The 18,269-nt window shown below is 36.1% G+C and overlaps 1 protein-coding gene and 2 pseudogenes across 1 annotated transcript in view; 2 read left to right on the top strand and 1 right to left on the bottom strand.

Moving 5' to 3' along the window:
* Positions 1-18,269, top strand: part of DDX10 (DEAD-box helicase 10) — a 234,327-nt gene that overhangs the window by 7,421 nt on the left and 208,637 nt on the right. The window contains exons 2-7 of the mRNA XM_016160572.2: positions 529-589; positions 3,607-3,737; positions 4,731-4,889; positions 5,916-6,036; positions 6,645-6,834; positions 15,642-15,768. Of these exons, the coding sequence (XP_016016058.1) occupies positions 529-589; positions 3,607-3,737; positions 4,731-4,889; positions 5,916-6,036; positions 6,645-6,834; positions 15,642-15,768 (789 nt within the window). The remainder of the gene's footprint in view (positions 1-528; positions 590-3,606; positions 3,738-4,730; positions 4,890-5,915; positions 6,037-6,644; positions 6,835-15,641; positions 15,769-18,269) is intronic.
* Positions 13,591-14,237, bottom strand: LOC118603006 (annotated as a pseudogene).
* LOC118603602 lies at positions 14,881-14,999 on the top strand (annotated as a pseudogene).

Here is an 18,269-nt window from a genome sequence, read left to right as displayed (position 1 = left end):
ATGAGTAGTTGTCAGGTTGGATTTTACATGTCACTGATTTATTGTTAAAACTTAGAAAGGTTTGTATTAACAAGATAAATTTTTCCAACTAACTCCAATCTATTCTCCAAAGTGTGTAACTAGAACTGTTCTCATTGTGGTCTGTGGTTTATAGTCATTTTGCCCCTTATTTCTTCAACTGATATTCCTTAAAGGATATGCTTAAAGTAAATTTATTCCTCAAATTGACACAATTATGACTTATTGTGTTAACATTTTAGAGATGAAGGATGTTCAAAGTAGTAATATGTGTGTCGAGTGAATAAAGGTTTTTTTTTTTTTTACACCAGTTGAAATAGTTACAAACTTATATTTTTGATAATAGCTTCATCAAGGCATTTTTCCTTCAGAAGAAATGATGATTTTTTTTGAAGTAATGCTTAAATTAAATCCTGCAGCACAATGTAGAGAAAAAAATGGTTTTGTTATAAATCAATTATATGATATGTTATTTAGTTTTATCTGACATAGTCCCCTTTTTCTTTTCAGATAAATGTTAATGAAATTACAAGATTTTCAGATTTCCCCTTGTCTAAAAAAACATTGAAAGGTAGGTAAATGTTAGATTTCTTTATGCTTTTTATAAATGGAAAAAAGATTTAGAAACTGTTTAATTTGAAAAATCTTGTTTTGGCAAGTAATTTTGATACCACAAAAACCTACAATAAGAAACAATTAAGTAGCATGGTGGTGTGAGAAGACTCTTCATAATAAAGGTCATATATGACAGACCCTCAGCTAATATACTCAGTGGTGAAAAACGAGAAGCTTTTCCTCTAAAGAACAGGAACAAGAGAAGGATGCCCAGTGTCACTATTGTTATTTATAGTGCTGGAAGTCCTAGCCAGAGCAATCAGGCAAGTGTAAGAAATAAAAGGCATTCGAATTGGTAATGAAGAAGTGAAATTATCACTTATTGCAGATGACGTGATTCTTATATAGAAAACCTTGAAGACTCCACCAAAAAACTATTAGAAACAATAATAAGTTGCAGGATATAAAATCAATGTACAAAAATTTGTTGCATTCTTATATACTAATATGAAATACCAAAAAGAGTTTCATTCGCATTTGTAGCAAAAAGAATAAAATCCCTGAGAATAAACATAACAAAAGATGTGAAGCATTTATACCACTGAAAACTATAAGACATAGTTGAAAGAAATTGAAGACTGTACAAAGAAATGGAAAGATATTCCGTGTTCATGGATTGAAAGAATCAACATTGTTAAAATGGCCATATTAACTAAAGCAATATATAGATTTAATGCCATGCCTATCAAAATCTTAATGGCATTAAAAAAAATAGAACAAAAAAATTATCAAATTTAGGGTCTTTTGTGGTTTAATGCAAGTAGCCAAAGCAATCCTGAAAAAGGGCAAAGCTAGAGGCTTCATACTCCTTGACTTGCGATTATACTACAAAGTTACAATAATCAAAACAGCATTGTATGGGCAGAAAAACCTGTACAGAGACCAATGGAACAGAATTGAGAGCCCAGAAATCAACCCACATGTATATGGGCAACTAATTTTTGACAAAGGAACCAAAAACATACAAGGGAGAAAAGAAAACCTATTCAATAAACAGCGTTGGGAAAATTGGAAAGCCACATGTGAAAGAATGAAACTAGGCTGCTAATTGACACCATATACAAAAATTAACTCAAAATGGATTTAAACCTAAATATAAGACCTGAAATGATAAAATATATAGAAGAAAACATAGGTACTAAACTTATGGACCTGGGTCTTAGCAGATTTTATGAACTTGCCCCAAAAGCAAGGGAGCTAAAAGTAAAAATAAATGAATGTGATTATAAAAATAAATTAATGGGACTACATAAAATTAAAAAGCTTCTGTACAGCAAAAGAAACCGTCAACAAAATGGCAACCATCTGAATGGGAGAAGATATTTGCCAACAATACCTCTGATAAGAGGCTAATATCCAAAGTATATAAAGAACTCATACAGCTCAACAACAACAATAAAACCAATCCTATTGAAAAATAGGCAGAGGGCCTGAACACTTTTCCGAAGATATACAAAGGGCCAACAGATATTTGCAAAGTTGCTCAGCCTCACTAATGGTGAGGGAAATGCAAATCAAAACCACAATGAGATATCACCTCACACTTTTTAGAATGGTTGTTATCAATAAGACAAGAAATACCAAGTGTTGTTGAGGATGTGGAGAAAAAGGAACTCTCATATATTGCTAGTGGGAATGTAAATCGGTACAGCCACTTTGGAAAACAGTGTGGAGATTCCTCAAAAAATTAAGAATAGAGCTACCATAAGACCCGGCAGTCCTTTTTCTAGGTATCTACTAAAAATCTGAAAATATTTACTCATAAGAATATATGTTCCCCTATATTAATTTCAGCATTATACATGGTGGCCAAGACATGGAAACAACCTAAGTGTCCTTCGGTGAATGATTGGATAAATAAGATGTGGTGAATATACATATATATATACACACACACATACATACATATATGTGTGTATACACACACACACACATAATGGAATATTACTCAGCTATAAGAAAAGATGAAATACTGACATGACAACATGGATGAATCTTGAGAGTATCATGCTAATTGAAATAAATCAGACAAAAAAGGACAAGAACCATATGATTTAAAACTCATATGTGAGATGTAAAATTGAAAGCAACAAATAAACAAACAAAACAAACTCATAGACACAGGTAACAGAAGAGTGGTTACCAGAGGGGAAGGGGGCAGGGGGAAGATGGAGAGAGTAAAGGGGGTAATATTTGTGGTGGGGGACTAAACTTTGGGTGGTGAACACAATGCAGTATACAGGTGATGTGTTACAGAATTGTACACTTGAAACATAGTCTTACAAACCAGTGTCACCCCAATAAACTTAAAGAATTCATTTACGTTTTTACCAGTTTGTAATCATTCTTTCTGGACTAAAGAACAATAGTGAAAAAACAAGATGGTAGGGCCTCTGAACAATTAAAATAAAACCTAATTATGTTAAAATACTTAAGAGGACAAACGAAATTGCGACAGCTTTTGTATTGGTTTATGAGTAAAACGAGAACAAAATATCACCAACTAGGTGGCTTAAACAATAGAAATTTATTTTCTCACAGTTTTGGGGCCTGGAAGTCGAAAGATTGAGATGCTGGCAGAGTTGATTTCTTCTGAGGGTCATAATGGCTTACAGGTGATCTCTCCTTGGCTGCCCTCTTGCTGCCTCTTCACAGGGTTTTCCTTCTGTACACTTACACCATTAATTACCTTTTTGTCCAAATTTCCTCCTCTTACAAGGATACTAGTTAGATTGGATTAAAGTCCAGCCTAATGAGCTCATTTTAACTTAATCACCTCTTTAAAGGCCTCGTCTCCAAATATAGTCACATTCTAAGGTACTGGAGTATTAGGGCCTCAATGTGCACGCGCGTGTGTGTGTGTGTGCGTGTGTGTACGTACGTGTACACGTGTGGAGGGCACACAGTTAAGTCCATAATACTGTTCTGTAGGAATTTTCTAAAGTGTCATTCTTATCCCCTTTACACTTGCAGGTTTGCAAGAAGCCCAGTATCGTTTGGTTACTGAGATACAGAAACAGACCATTGGGTTGGCTTTGCAAGGTAAAGATGTTCTTGGAGCTGCCAAAACTGGATCTGGCAAGACTTTGGCTTTCCTTGTTCCAGTAAGTAGTTTATTCGTATTGGATCAGATTCTCTCTTCCATGATTTTCAAAATTTCTGTGCCTAGAAAAAATAAATATTTATATAAAGAGTTATTTCATGTTGGGTTTTCCTGGCTAGAATGCGAGCTTTGTCAGACAGGTGTCACATCTGTCTTGTTCTTCACTGTATTTCTCAGGTCCTATAGCACAGCACCTTGTACATGGTGAGCAGTCAGTAACTTATTGAATGAAGTATTGTGCCTTCATAAGCCATTACATTTCTGAAGGATGTAGAGTGTTCCAGGCTGGCATGTCAGAAAGATTCTGCTTTGCAAACCTCCTAATGACATTTATATTTGCTACTTGTTTAGGATGAAGGTGAAATGTGCTCACTTTTAGAAGATTGGATTACTCGAGGATTTTCTGGGATGGTGATATCTATCCTTTATAGCAGCAAAATAATAGAAGCTCTTAGGACTTTACCTGTATCTCACTTATGGAATTGGTGTCATAATTTAATTCCTGCAAAATAATTGGTTTAGAAAACCATATTTGAGATTTAGTTTCAAGTGTTGGAAAACCATTTTCTCTTAAATTTTAATTTTTTATAACGATGTCATGCCCAACTAGATAATTGTCACTGTGTAACTACAGCGACTGCACAGATGAGAGTTTGTTTTAATGTAGTTGGTTCCTATTCAGAAACTGGTACACATATTCTTCTGAAATCCATTTTAATAGTCTGTGGGCTGTACATACCTTTTACTGATTGCCACTTTCCTCATGGCATGTCTCTGGCAGCAGCTGAGCTGCCTTGGGGCTTCTTTTCTCTTCCCTCTTTTGGGAAAAAAACCCAAAGCAAACAATTTCTTCTTTTTGATTGGATAAAACTCATGACTGGTATGCCTTCTGCTTGGAAGGTATCTCTGATCTGGAGAGGCAAGGTCTACTCAGGAATTAAAAAGCTGCCTTCTCTAAGAACTTATTGAACACAACTTGTTGTCTTTTTCCGAGGTGCTGGAAGCCTTATATCGTCTGCAGTGGACCTCAACTGATGGGCTGGGGGTTTTGATTATATCACCTACAAGAGAGCTGGCCTATCAGACCTTTGAGGTTCTTCGAAAAGTAGGAAAGAACCATGAGTTTTCAGCTGGTCTCATCATTGGTGGAAAGGTTTGTCTTCTTGTCCTTGTCTTTTTTTCTTTTATTCTGTAACTTATTGTTGGAGCACTGTGGCAGTTGACTGGGAGGAGGTGGAGATTTCATCTAAACAGGCTCGCCCCATTAGAGAAGGGGTGGTAGCATCTTGGTGTGGTCACTGACTTGTAGAGTCTGGTTGTCAATTTTATAGGTCCAAAATGTCCATTTTGTTAGAGTATCTGAATTGATCAGGTTCTGAGACTAATTTACTCTACCAACCTGATACTGGGAAAGGTGCCAATTTCAGTATGCAGACTAGTTCCTTTTAATATGGTATCTAAGGTCGAATTTCAGAACATTGCTGAGTCAGCAGCAGAAGAAAGGAAGGTAGAAGATAGTTTTAAGGAATGTTTATTTTAGGTCATGGTAAAACCTGCTGCTCAGCTTCACTACCTACCTTTTAGCATACCTGGAATATTTGTCTCTGCTAGACTCTCTAGAATGTGAGGTTAAATACTTGAATTTTTGAATTTATATGCAAATATACATAAAAAAGGAAAGAATATCATAAACCTTCACATACCCATGTACCTGTCACCCAGCTTTAATAGTGAACATTCTGTGGTTAATATTTGAAGAAGAGAAATAGATAAGCTCTTTTTTGTAGTCCACGAAGTATAGCGAGTGGTGTCAGAGGGCCTGTTCAGTGCCCCTGGGTCCTTACCTTAAGAATGGGACTAATCCGGCTTTTAAGTCAGGTCTGGTAGTCCTAAGAGGAAATCAAGAGTTGGAGCATTCATAAAATATTTTTCTTGGCCTCAAACTCCTGCATATGCTTAAGAATCTATAGAAATTCTGAGCTCTTTAGTGTTCACTGAAGACGTTTATTTGGCTCAGACATTTGGATGTGCTGCAGAAATAGAAGGGAGAAGGTTACATTTATTTCTAGAGTATCTACATTGCTTTGCTGAAATGCCACATGCAGATGGCTTTTATAGTTTTATTACACAGGCTGTTTAGTGATGCATCTGTGTAATCAAAAGAAACAACTGTTTTTAGGATCTGAAACATGAAGCTGAGAGGATCAATAATATAAATATACTCGTTTGTACACCCGGGCGACTTCTGCAACACATGGATGAAACAATATGTTTTCATGCCACCAATCTCCAAATGTTAGGTGAGTCTAATGAATATTTAATGAAAAGTATCTCAATTTAGAGAGCCCTCATAAATTTTAATGATAAAACGTTTTATCGAATAAATATGATTAAAAACATTCTGAGTGATAACTTGATTTTTTTTGTCATGTGGATTCTAAACCCAGAGAGAACAATTAGACTTTTTAAAATCAAAATAGAAGAATATAAGTCTTGTTAGATATGAAATTAGATATTTCAATATTTGATAGTTAAGAGTTTTTTTTTAATCTTAAGGTGTATTTACTATCGATGGTGTTAACTAATATGTACTTTTTAAATCAACTCTTTATTTTAGAATAATTCTAGATTTATAGGAAAGTTGCAGTGATTGTACAGAGTTCCTCTATATCCCCTCCCACCACCCCCCCCGCCCCCAGTTTCCCCTAGTATAACATCTTAAATAATTGTGGCACCTCTGTCAAAACTAAAAGATGTACATTATATAAATTCCATACTTTATTTGAATTTCACCAGTTTTTCCATTAATTTTCTTTTTCTGTTCTAGGATCCGTCTAGGATATCATATTGCATTTAGCCTAATGTATATTTTAAATATTGTAATTCAACTAGTGTTTTCCCTTTTTAGTTCTTGATGAAGCAGATAGAATCTTGGATATGGGCTTTGCTGATACCATGAATGCTATTATTGAAAATCTTCCAAAGAAACGTCAGACTTTGCTTTTCTCAGCTACACAAACCAAATCTGTAAAAGATCTTGCACGCTTGAGTTTGAAAAACCCCGAATATGTCTGGGTTCATGAAAAAGCAAAATACAGGTATGCACTATTTGAAACCATATTTGATTCAACAAGGAATTGGTGTTCTCTTTTCAGTTAAGAATTTGATATTCAAATTAATACTACTGTTATGGGATGCGAAACATTTTATGTGTTATTAGATATGCAAAGCATAGTAAATGTATTAGTAAAAGTTATTAAGTTTTAGATGCATGTGGGAATATTCATGTAATATTTCTCGAAATGTGTTTGGGGAACAAATATTTTTTTCTTAAGATGTTAACAGGTATTTATTCATTCATTATTCCCCATAAAATAGGGGTGGGCTGGGGTAGAGAGATGCATTCCTAGATAGGTAAATAGCAAATGCTGAGTTAGAGTAAAACAGTGTTTTTCAAGACTTTTCAGAACCTTTAATATTTTTGTAGACATTATGATTCTCTGAAGCATTGGAAATTAATATAGCTTCCTGCATTTACCAAAATTATTTGGGTACAGAATCATTCTTTTTAGCTGTATTATATAGGATTAATGTGGTATGGAACATATTTTATCAAGTGCATTAATATTTATCAAAATACCTTCTTTTTAAAATGTTCCAGTGACTGTCGTTTTATCTTGGTTTCACTAAAAACTGAAGAGTAAGATATGCTTGTTCACGTGACAATGAAATTTAAGAGTGTGTGTGTGTGTGTGATATGTATAAATGGGTCGAAGGGTATTTGTTTTAAAGTATATTTTGATATGACAGCTGGAATCGTATGTATGTTTGGTTTGAATCATTGTAGACTCTGGATATATTTGACTTTTAGAAATGTTTTCCAGTGAATGAGTTGAATGTGCTGCAAATCTCAATATGAATTCAGCGCTACTATTATTTCTATCTCAGCTGTCCTTTCTTGCTGTGAAATGTTAGACTAAAAAGAAAAGGTGGGAAAATGAATTGGGTTATCCTCTTGAAAAGTCTTTAAATACAAGGAATATGGGCAGTCAGTCCCATCTTGGCCTTGAATTAGCTAATGGATATCTATCTGGGACTTAAGAAAAAGCCTAAGAGGCTAGACTCTGCCTCTAGCTAATCTAATGGATTAACTTTGGAGATTCCGAGTACTGGTAGCTTTTGGTTAGGAAGACCTCAGGAATGGAATAGCAAGAGATATGTGAGGTGTAGTTCCCTCCTTGACTTACTTCTGAGTAGACACTGCTTTTTATACAGTTGTGTTGACATAGCTATAGGAAATTCTTGGTACAATTAATTTGATACTCTAAAGACTGTCTAGGTCTTTTGATTTTCTTCTTTGTCCTTTTTGCTGTTTGCTTACTGCTTATTTTCAAAACTCATTAGCGTCTTTACCAGACACTGATTTATCAATTAGATGATCTCTGAAACCTTTAGTAATTTATATAGGTTAATTGTACATATTAACCCTATACTCAATTTCTGTAGATAATAGTTGGTTATCTGTAGTTCATAGTTAGAAAAAATTGAATCCAAAGAACCGTTTATTTCATAAATGATTTTCAAAATGCTGTTTCATCATTTGTAAAAAATGTGGCTTTCAGAAAACATTTTAGAAGGCAGATCTTTAGTGACATAATTTACAAAACTGCAGGTTGTACAATGACTGCAGTATTCTGTAATCTCATATCTACCAGAAGTTATTTAAAAAGCCAATACTGTTGTGAATTTTGTCTAGTGTCATTATTGAATTTTCCCTTTTAGCAATTTAGTAATGGTTAATATACCATGAGAAATTATAGTCAGAACTATAGTCGAGAAAATTTTAAGGCATTATAGAGTATCTGCTCTCAAATTGGAAGGACCAGAAAAATAAGTTAAAATTTAGATCTTTCTGAAGCTGTGTATCAAAATATACTAAGAAAGTGTACCAGTGTTTTTTTTAATACATGTATTGCTATATTTAGTGAAATGGTGTTTCTGTATATTTATTTTAAGAGAAAATAGTTTTCTTTGGGCCATACTGATTTGCTGTTTTATAGTGAATATAAATTGAATTCTGTGGTAAATTATGAAACATTTTAAATTTGAAATAGTTATTCTGAGCTTTGTTATTGGGTGCATACAAATTTAATATTTTCTTTCCTGTTAATTTAAATCACTAATCATTATGAAATGTGCCTCTTTATCTTAATGGTTTTTGCCTTAAAAGTCTAGTTTGATAGTAGTCTACTTATAACAATTTTCTTTTGATTAGTGTTTGCTTGGTCAATCTTTTCTTTTTACTTTTTACATTGTATATGCCTTTATTTTAGATTTGTCTTTGTAAACAGCATATTCTATTTTTATTTAATCTGGTATGATAATTACGTTTTAACTAGAATTTGTTTACATTTAACTTATCCTATTATTTGTTCAATTACTCCTTCCTACTGTGCTTTCATTGTGAAGTTTTTTAATTTCACACATTTTTGGCCCCATAAAGCCTTATTATTGTTAGAAGCAGCAGTACTTATTTAAACTTACCCAAATACCTTTTTTTGGTCTGGTGTTTTTTATTTCTCGCATTGTGCTCAAAGAATTTATTTATAGTCGAGGTTTACTAGTGAAAAATTCTGTTTTGACTTTTCTGAAAATCTATTTTATTTTCATTTCGAAGGATATCTTGGTAGGCTTTTTTCTCTTTCACTTCAGAGATATCTTTCTATTATACTGTAACTTCTTTTTGTTAAAGACAGCTGACAGTTCTCTGTTCCTTTTGAATGTAATGTGTGGTTTTTAATATTTTCTTATCTTTGGTTCTTAGCAAAACCATGAAAGTTGTCTTTTTATGGCAGGAGATGTGATAAGACTTTGATCTGGGCTAGCTGGCTTCTAGCCTCTGGAGCTATTCTATTTCTGTTTTGCCCTTAGTGCCGGGGTATAGCCCTCACTCAGGAGGCATAGTTCTTTTGGGAGCCTCAACTGAAAGACACGGGTATTTACCAGAGCCCTTCACCTAGGCAGACTCTGAATTTAGTAGCACTGTGAGACTGCCAGAATTGCTGCTAAGCTTTGAGCTTCCCAGTTTCTTTTTTCCATGTCTTCACTAATTTTGTCTGGTGTGTGCAGGGCTTAAGAGTTGACATACTCTTCATAGGGAAATTGTGTGAAGAATTTCAGATTCAGATTTTTCATTGTTCCTTCTCTAGGATCTTAAAGTGACATGTTTGGACCTAAGGCTGCTACTTTCTCTCTCATCTGTCTTACAAATCAGCAGGTCCTTTCAGGGAAAAGTGGAGATTAATATGGAGTTTGCATCAGGGCATTTCCATTTTCTCCTTCAGGACCTCAAGTCCTAGCTGCCTTGGTGACTCTGATGTCCTCAGTATTTTTTTTTTTTTAATTTATATTTAATCCAGTTTCAGCGGTCAGCGATGGTTATTGTTTAGATCCATTATTTCATAAGGATTTGCAAAATTGTAATGTTCTGATTCTGTTATTTCTTAACTCGGATACTTTTATATCAAAAAACTTTCCCATACCAATAGTTACTTTGTTATCTGAGGTACAGTTCTTACAAGAAGGTCAGGATGTCAGAATACATGCTTCATTCTCTTTATTTAACAGTTTTTAGTCTGAAGAGATACTTTCCTAACGTTTTCCAAAGGTGAGCAGTTCTATTTTAAAATTAAAACGAACTCAGACTTTTAGGCATTTATGATGTTATTTACTGTTGATAACTCATACATTTAAACATATTATCTTGTTTGTCTTTCAGTAGAAATTATTCCTGTATTTTTTGTCTTTATTGAAATACAATAGACAACTAGTTGCCTGCATTTACACTGTACAATTCAATGAGTTTTTTTTTTTTTTTTTCACTTATAGTTGGCATGGAGCACACCAGCCTCAGCTGTACAGCATATTGATCAGAAATCCACACAACTTGTAAAGTGCTCACCCTACCAAATCTAGCACTCCTCCTTCCTGCCACATATTCATTCCAGCATTATTAACCTTCTTCCCCATGCTGTCCTCTACATCCCCATGTCTACTCTGCAACCATCCACCTGCACCTCTCAATCCCTTTGCTCTTTTCCCCTGCAACCCCCCTTCCATCTAGTATCTCTCAAAATATTCTCTGTATCTATGAGTTTATTTCTGCTTTTGTTATTGTTGTTATTGATTGTTCTTTAGATTCCACATGTACGTGAAATCATGCGATATTTGTCTTTATCTGACACATTTCTTTCAACCTAATACCTTTTAGGTCCATCAAGGCAATATCTTTTTCCCTTCCCTTCCTTTTAGTCTGTATGTGTCCTTTAATCCGAAGTGAATCTCTTTTAGGCAGCATATGTAGGGGTCTTGTTTTCTTATCCATTCGGCCACTCTATCTTTTGGTTGGAATATTTAATTCTTTTCCATTTGAGGTACTTGTTGAGAGGAATGTAGTTATTACCATTCTTTATTCCTGTTTTTGATACATGTTTTTCTTCTTAGAGAAGTCCCTCCAACATTTCCTGTAATACTGGCTTGGTGGTGATAAATTCCTTTAGCTAATTTTTTTTTGGGAAGCTCTTTATCTGTCCTTCAACTCTAAATGATAGTTTTGCTGGATAAAGTATTCTTGGTTATAGATCCTGGGTTTCATCCCATCAAATATTTTGTTTTAAGCCCTTCTGTCCTGCATAGTTTCTTTTGAGAAATCAGCTGTCAGTCTTATGGGTGCTCTCTTGTAGTTAACTATCTGCTTATCTCATGCTGCTTTTAAAATTCTCTTTGTGTTTAACCATTGGCCTTTTAATTATGATGTGTCTTGGTGTGGACTTCTTTAGATTCCTGGTTTTTGGGATTCTCTGAGCATCCTGGGGTTTCATATCTATTTCCTTCACCAGGTTAGGGAAGTTTTCCATCATTATTTCTTCAAATAGCTCTTCAACATCTTGTTTTCCCTCAGGTGCCCTGATGACATGGATATTTTTACCTTTAATTAGTATTATAGTTCTGGCTTCTTTTTTCTTGCCATTCTGATTGAGTGTCTTTGGCTTTCCCATCCTCTATACAGGTCATTTGATTCTCTTATTTATTCACTTTGTTTATTCCATTTAATATACTTCTCATCTCAGATAATGTGTTTTTCATTTCTGACTGGTTCTCTTTTATAATTTCCATTTCCATTTTTATCTCTTTGTTGAAGTTCTCACAGAATTCTTCTACCCTTCTCCTAAGTTCATTGAGCATTTTTATAACCAGTGTTTTGAATTCTGCATCTGTTAGATATCTTGATTCCATTATTTCTGGATCTCTGTTCTATTCTCTCATGGTTTCTGCTTCTTTGTCTTCCCATTTTGGCTGCCTTTCCAGGTCTGTTTCTATGCCCTAAGCAAAGCTCCTAAGTCTCCCAGTCTTATTAGTGTGGGTTTGTGAAGTAGGTGTCCAGTGGCACAGTCCTGAGAGGGGTTCAGCTACAGGCCAAAATTAGCCCAAGCCTGTGCCCTCCAGCAAGCAATCCACAGATGCTGTGCTATAGTTGCCTTTAAAGGCCACACCAGAAACCAGGGCCAACTGCCACCAATGTGAGTCTAGGCGCTGCTCAGCAAGGAGCACCTGACTCACTGAGGATATACCTGGATGTGGCTTGGGTGGGGTCGTGAGTTGGGGGGAGGTGGAGTTTCAGGGAATCCTCTGGGCAGAGCGACCTCTGTTATCCAGTTTGATGACGTCTCTGCTGCGGCAGTGCTGAGTTTGTGTACTGGGAGGGGGTAGTGCTCAACAGAGGAAAAATATCACTGGCGGTCCCAGGAAGAGAGCCTCACTACTACCCTAACTCTGACAACTCAGTGTCCCACTGTAAGTCCCTATGCAGCTGAATCGGCACTAGTGCTCAGAGCGAGGTCTGTCACCGTGGAAGTCCTCTCGGAGACCCGGCCCCTTTAAGAAGTGTCTGCAGCTGCTGTTGCTGCTGCAGCAGCTTCTGTCCACCCAGCCACTTGGGCCCAGGCAGCCTCATGTCCTTGCCCCATCCTACCTTCTGCCCTTGCAGGGTGATTTCTTAGATTTCTCCTTAGTTGTATGGCTCGTTCATCTAGCTCCCAGGAGATTTTTCCTTGCTGTTTGCTCCTTATTTCTGTCACAACTTTGATTTGGTTGCCAGAGGAATGAACAGAGCCTCTGTCATCTACACTATTTCACCACTCCCATCTATTACTGTATTTTTAATATTCAAATTGTCTTGCATCCTTCCAAACTTGGTTAGTAGGAAGTTTTTCAATTTGTTACCTGAATCGTTTAGACACATCCCAGTAGTCTTTGGCTTCCTTGATTTCTGGTGTTCAAGGTTCACCTTATGTTTCCATCCCATATAAAATTCTTTGGGCAGAATATTGTGTTTAGGGACCATTGTTTTGTTGCTGATGGGATGGTCATTGTGTTCAGGCTTTTCCTTGGGCAGATTTTTTTTTTTTAAACATATGTGTTCATGCCGTTATTTACAAATCAAATCTAAAGTTACAGACTCTTTAATTTATACATATGTATTTTTTTCTTATGCCAAACATCTTCAGTTCTTACGTCTTTTATTTATTTTTTCCACTTATCAGTTAGTCTGTCTAAAATTTCAGGATAACATTGCTACCAAAATGATTTCTTATGAAAATTTAAGATTTCTTTGCATTTCTTTTTTTTTAGCCCAGTAAGACTAACATTCTAAATTCCTTTGACGTTCCTTTGTCATTAAGCTATCAACTTGGTATAGCTTTATATCTTTAGGCTTGTTTCTTTTATTTTTTGGAAATTTTATTGAGAAGGCAAGGCAGGCACCCCCTGCCTCGTGCTGAGGGTGCCATAATCCCTCACTGTTTCCAGCTGTCATTAATGGGCAGGTTCACATGTTCAGGGAAGGCCAGGAAGGCCTTGAGCTTGGGCCAGGTGCTAAAGTGTTCCACGTAGGCTGAGAGCAGGGGGCAGGAGTCCAGATAGGTGGAGGCTAGGACCTGGTGATTCAGCAGCAAGTCCAACAGGTTATTGTCTACAGAGGAGATCTGGTTGCCCCTGATGAAGGCCTCCTCCCCCACCGCCCCCCGGTTCTGGGATATTAGGGTCTCAAAAGGCTTCAAGTGCCTGGGCAGCATCTTCCCATAGTCCTCCTTGTACCTCATAATTGGTCTAGAAGAGGGTGATATATTTGCAGCGGAGGTCAGTTCTCTATGCCATCATTCATAACATAATCCATCAAGGCTATCTCCCACTGGTCCTTACCATACAACCCGAGGGAGTGGCCCAGGTGGCACAGGATGGCATTGGACTGGTACAGGGTAAAGTCTCTGTCTTGGAACTTGGGGAGCTGCTTGTTCAGACAGGAGACCTTGAGTGAGCTCTGCAGCCAGGTCTCCTTGATCACCACCTCCTCTGTCCAGCCCTGGCTTTGGTCAACCAGCAGTACGCACATGACTTCACAGTGCCTTCGAACAGGGAAGTGGACAAATGTATAGGACAGCATGGTTGTAGGGTAGACCTAGGCTCATTTGTTTTTTAAACTGAATTTTTAAATCAGTTATGTATATTTTCCTATGGGTAACCAATTTTTAGTTTTTGGTTTGTCTGCCTCTTTTTGAAAATATAAGCAGACACAGAGGGGTGCCTGCATGCATGAATGTGTGTGTATAGTATTTGTACAGTCCCACCCTGATAATTGGTATCAAATTCTATGTACTAGTCTGCTTTTTGCTTTCATTTAGTATATTCTAGAGATCACTCTATAGCAATATGTGGATAGAGTCTTCATTCCTTTTTCACACCTGCATGATACTTAATTGTGTGGCTATATAGTAGTTCATTCCACAAGTTCCCTACTGATAGACATGTGGGTTGATTTACATTGTTTTGCTTTATAAATAATGTCATATCTTTTTGTATGTTTATCATCATTTTCTGGGACAAAATCCAAAATGTAGGTTCATTAGTTTAAAGAGTGAATGAATGTATGTATATGTCTCTCCAATGTTTTATTATAAGAAATTTCAAACATGTAGCACAATTGAAAGAATTTTATAGTGAACCTTATACCTACTATCTAGATGCTACCTAATGGCAGTAGCATCTATTTACTATCCATTTATCCAGTCCTTCTAATTATACATCAAGTCTATGGCCATGCCACCGTGAACAAGCCCAATCCTGTCTGATCTCAGGAGCTAAGCAGGGTCGGGCCTGGTTAGTACTTGGGTGGGAGACCACCTAGGAAGACCAGGTGCCGTAGGTGTAAAAAATAAAAAATAAGGGATTGTAAGCTGACAGGGTCCTTGCAATCTGTGAGGTCAACCAATGGCTGCCTTGCCTAAAAAAAAAAAAAAAATTATACATCAACCCATCTTATTTTTGATGCATTTCAAAGTAAATTGCAGATACCTGCACACTTCCGCTAGCTATTTCAGTGCACATGTCACTAACTAGAATTTAGTATATATAGAGATTTTCTACCTCAATGTAATTTTTACATACAATAACATGAACAAATTAAGAGTATGTTTGCTGAGTTTTGATCAATATGTATATTTATGTAACCCAAGCCCCTATTAATATGTGGAAGATTCCTATCAACTCAGCTAGCTCCCTCATGCCTCTTCAGTTGATCATTGACCATATCTTTTTAGAGGCAACTGCTGTTTGTGTCTTTTTTATATATAATCTCTAAGGGATTTTGATTGTATTTTAGTCATGTGTTGAATTTATTTCCTAAGGGACAGTAGAGAAGTTCTTGTGTATGCGTATGTGTGGGGGTTGGGGGAGGATGAGAGAGAAATTTGAGAGGCAACTATTAGCATTTGTGTTTTTCTTTTTCTGGCCTAGATTCAAAGTTTCTAACATGGCATATTTTTAACATTTTTCTTCCTATTTTCATAAGTACCCCAGCCACTTTGGAACAGAATTACATAGTTTGTGAGCTGCAGCAAAAAATAAGTGTGCTATACTCCTTTTTGAGAAGCCACCTGAAGAAGAAAAGTATTGTATTTTTCTCCAGTTGTAAAGAGGTACTGAATGTTTATTTTTCTTAAGTTCTTCCTGTTGGATCATCCCTTTTAAAATATCAAATTTCGGACAAATAGCAATTTTTTTTCTATTCTAGTAGATACAGTGCTAGATGTGAGGGATCCGTAGGGTAGAGAACTTGTGTTTTTGTTTTAAAGGAATCTGTGGATGAAACTGTAAGTTCCATAAGGAAGAAACTGTCTGTTTTTACTTCAGTATTGTAAGCCCTGAGCACAATGCTTAGAACATAATAGCCCTAAAATACTAGTAGAATAAACAATGGAATGACTAGGCTAACTAGAGGTTTTTATAATATCTCACCTACCCTCCATGAATTCTGAACTGAATATGCCATTTATTTTCATGCCTCCACATCTTTGTTCATGTTGATCTTTATAATTCCTTCTTTGCATTTCTTCACCCCAATTTTGGGGAAACATTTACTGTCCTTTAAGACTAACGTTACACTTGGAAGTCCTTTTCTGACACCCCCAATTCCCTTGTTATAACCCTTTCCTGTAATCTTTATATCTTTATTTAGTTAATAAACATTTATACAATCCTAGCCTTTTGCTACAAGTAAGGGATTCAGTGACGTATAAGAAAACTGGGTCCCTCCTTTTAAAGAAGAGGGACCATGGCTGATTTTTGTCCCTTTTTCACATTCCCTGATGACATAAGTTGGCATATAGTAGGTTGACTCTAGATTAATAGCTTTTGGAATAGTTTAACATTATAAATTTGGGAGTGAGTTTTCCTTCAGATTATGGAGATCAGTAATGGTCTGTCTATTGTTGAGAAAATACAGAACCCTGCCATTTTACCATGTGAAGAATGACCTTAGATTTTTATTTCAGGACCCATTTTAGATTTTTAGAACTTTACATCTCCTGAAGAAGGAGAATAAGTTTAAGAGTTTATGTTTAAAATTTCCATTGCATAATACTCTGCTTTCCCTCTTGTCACAGTGAACAATTTGTCCTTGCTTGTGTCTACAATCAACCCTTCTGTGTATGCTCCAGATCCTGTCCTCTCTCCTGCACAAGCCCTTCGTTACTGCAGATATCCTGTTTTCTTGTCTCCCTATCATTCTTGAATATTGCCCATGTTATAATAAGCAAATCTCTTGTGTCTTTCTAGTTACTGCCTCTTTTTTCTGCTCTTCTTCACAGCAAACTCTTTTAATGATTTATCTCTATTAGTTGTATCACTGCCTCATCTCTTTACAGCCCTTCACTGTATCAGCCCTTATTAAGAGATACAACTTGCCAGAGTCAGTGTCAGTCATTAGTTCTTATTTGATCTCTCAGAAGCCTATTAATACAGCTGATGATTCCTTCCTTCTTGAAACACTTCTTTAGACTCTGTGACTCCACACTCACTCACTTTTTTTTTTCCCTTGTTCCTTGTCTTCTGACTGTTCTCATCACCTTCCTTGCTGGTTCTTCTTTGCTGGGCCACTACAATTTGGAGTGCCTCAAACTTCTGTACTCTGCCCTTTTTCCATAGATACTCTTTATAGGTAATCTTTTCAGTTCTATGGCTTTAAATGCCATCTGTATTCTGGCAACTGCTAGATCCACATTTCAAGTTCTGACCTCTTTCCTGAGCCCCAGACTTGTGTATCTGTTTGATTTACTAGTATTCCAATTGAGTGTCTAAAGGGCATCTCAACTTTAACAATTTAAGATTTTCTCTCCCTTAGATCTGTTCCTTCAGTCAATTCCTTATCTCAGTAAATGACTGAATTCTTAATTCTTGTTTGTGTTCATCCCATTTTCAGCCTATTGATAACTCTCATTAGTGCTACTACTTCTCAGCATCCCTCATGCTATAGTTTACTCTGAACCATGCTTAACTTTCTCTTACTCCTGGTTGGTCTCTCCATTCTTTTACTTTCTTTTCTGTAGGTATACCATATTACAATGAGAGTGGTCTTTGGAAAGTGGAAGCTTGAATATATCACTGCCTTGCTGCAAACCTTCCAATGACTTTTTCTATTAAATTTAGAATTACACTTGTTACTTAAAACCTACATGACATTATTCCACGTATGTCTTCCACCTCAGCCAATTTTTTCAAGAGCAATAATTCAAGGTCAGTTTTGATTCAAGAGATGCAGATTGCAGAAAATTTTCATGGACTCAATTTATACTTCAGTTTTCATTATGTTATTTTCTGAAATTGGTTTGTCTGAGAGGCTATCTGTGGTCCTCTAGGTTCTCTTTTCCTATGTTCCCTTTGCACAGTGGCCCTTTGAAAAACTTTACGAAAGAAAGGCATGGGTCCATCTATCTTTAATCTTATTGATGCATTGTTTCAGGATCAGACAAGCTTTCTGGCACCAGTGTGGCTGTTCAGAAAGTCGATGCCTTTAATACAGGGTAACAAGTCATTGCAATTCAGGTGGTTTCCCATTCTTTACTTTCAACAAGATTTGAAAAAGACTTAATGAAGTGTTAGCTGGTAGATGATTACAAATAATTTTATCATGATTTTGAAA

This window comes from Rousettus aegyptiacus, unplaced genomic scaffold, assembly GCF_014176215.1.
Source record: "Rousettus aegyptiacus isolate mRouAeg1 unplaced genomic scaffold, mRouAeg1.p scaffold_m13_p_5, whole genome shotgun sequence".
Classification (NCBI taxonomy): Eukaryota; Metazoa; Chordata; class Mammalia; order Chiroptera; family Pteropodidae; genus Rousettus; species Rousettus aegyptiacus.
This window is presented reverse-complemented; position numbering and strand designations above follow the sequence as displayed.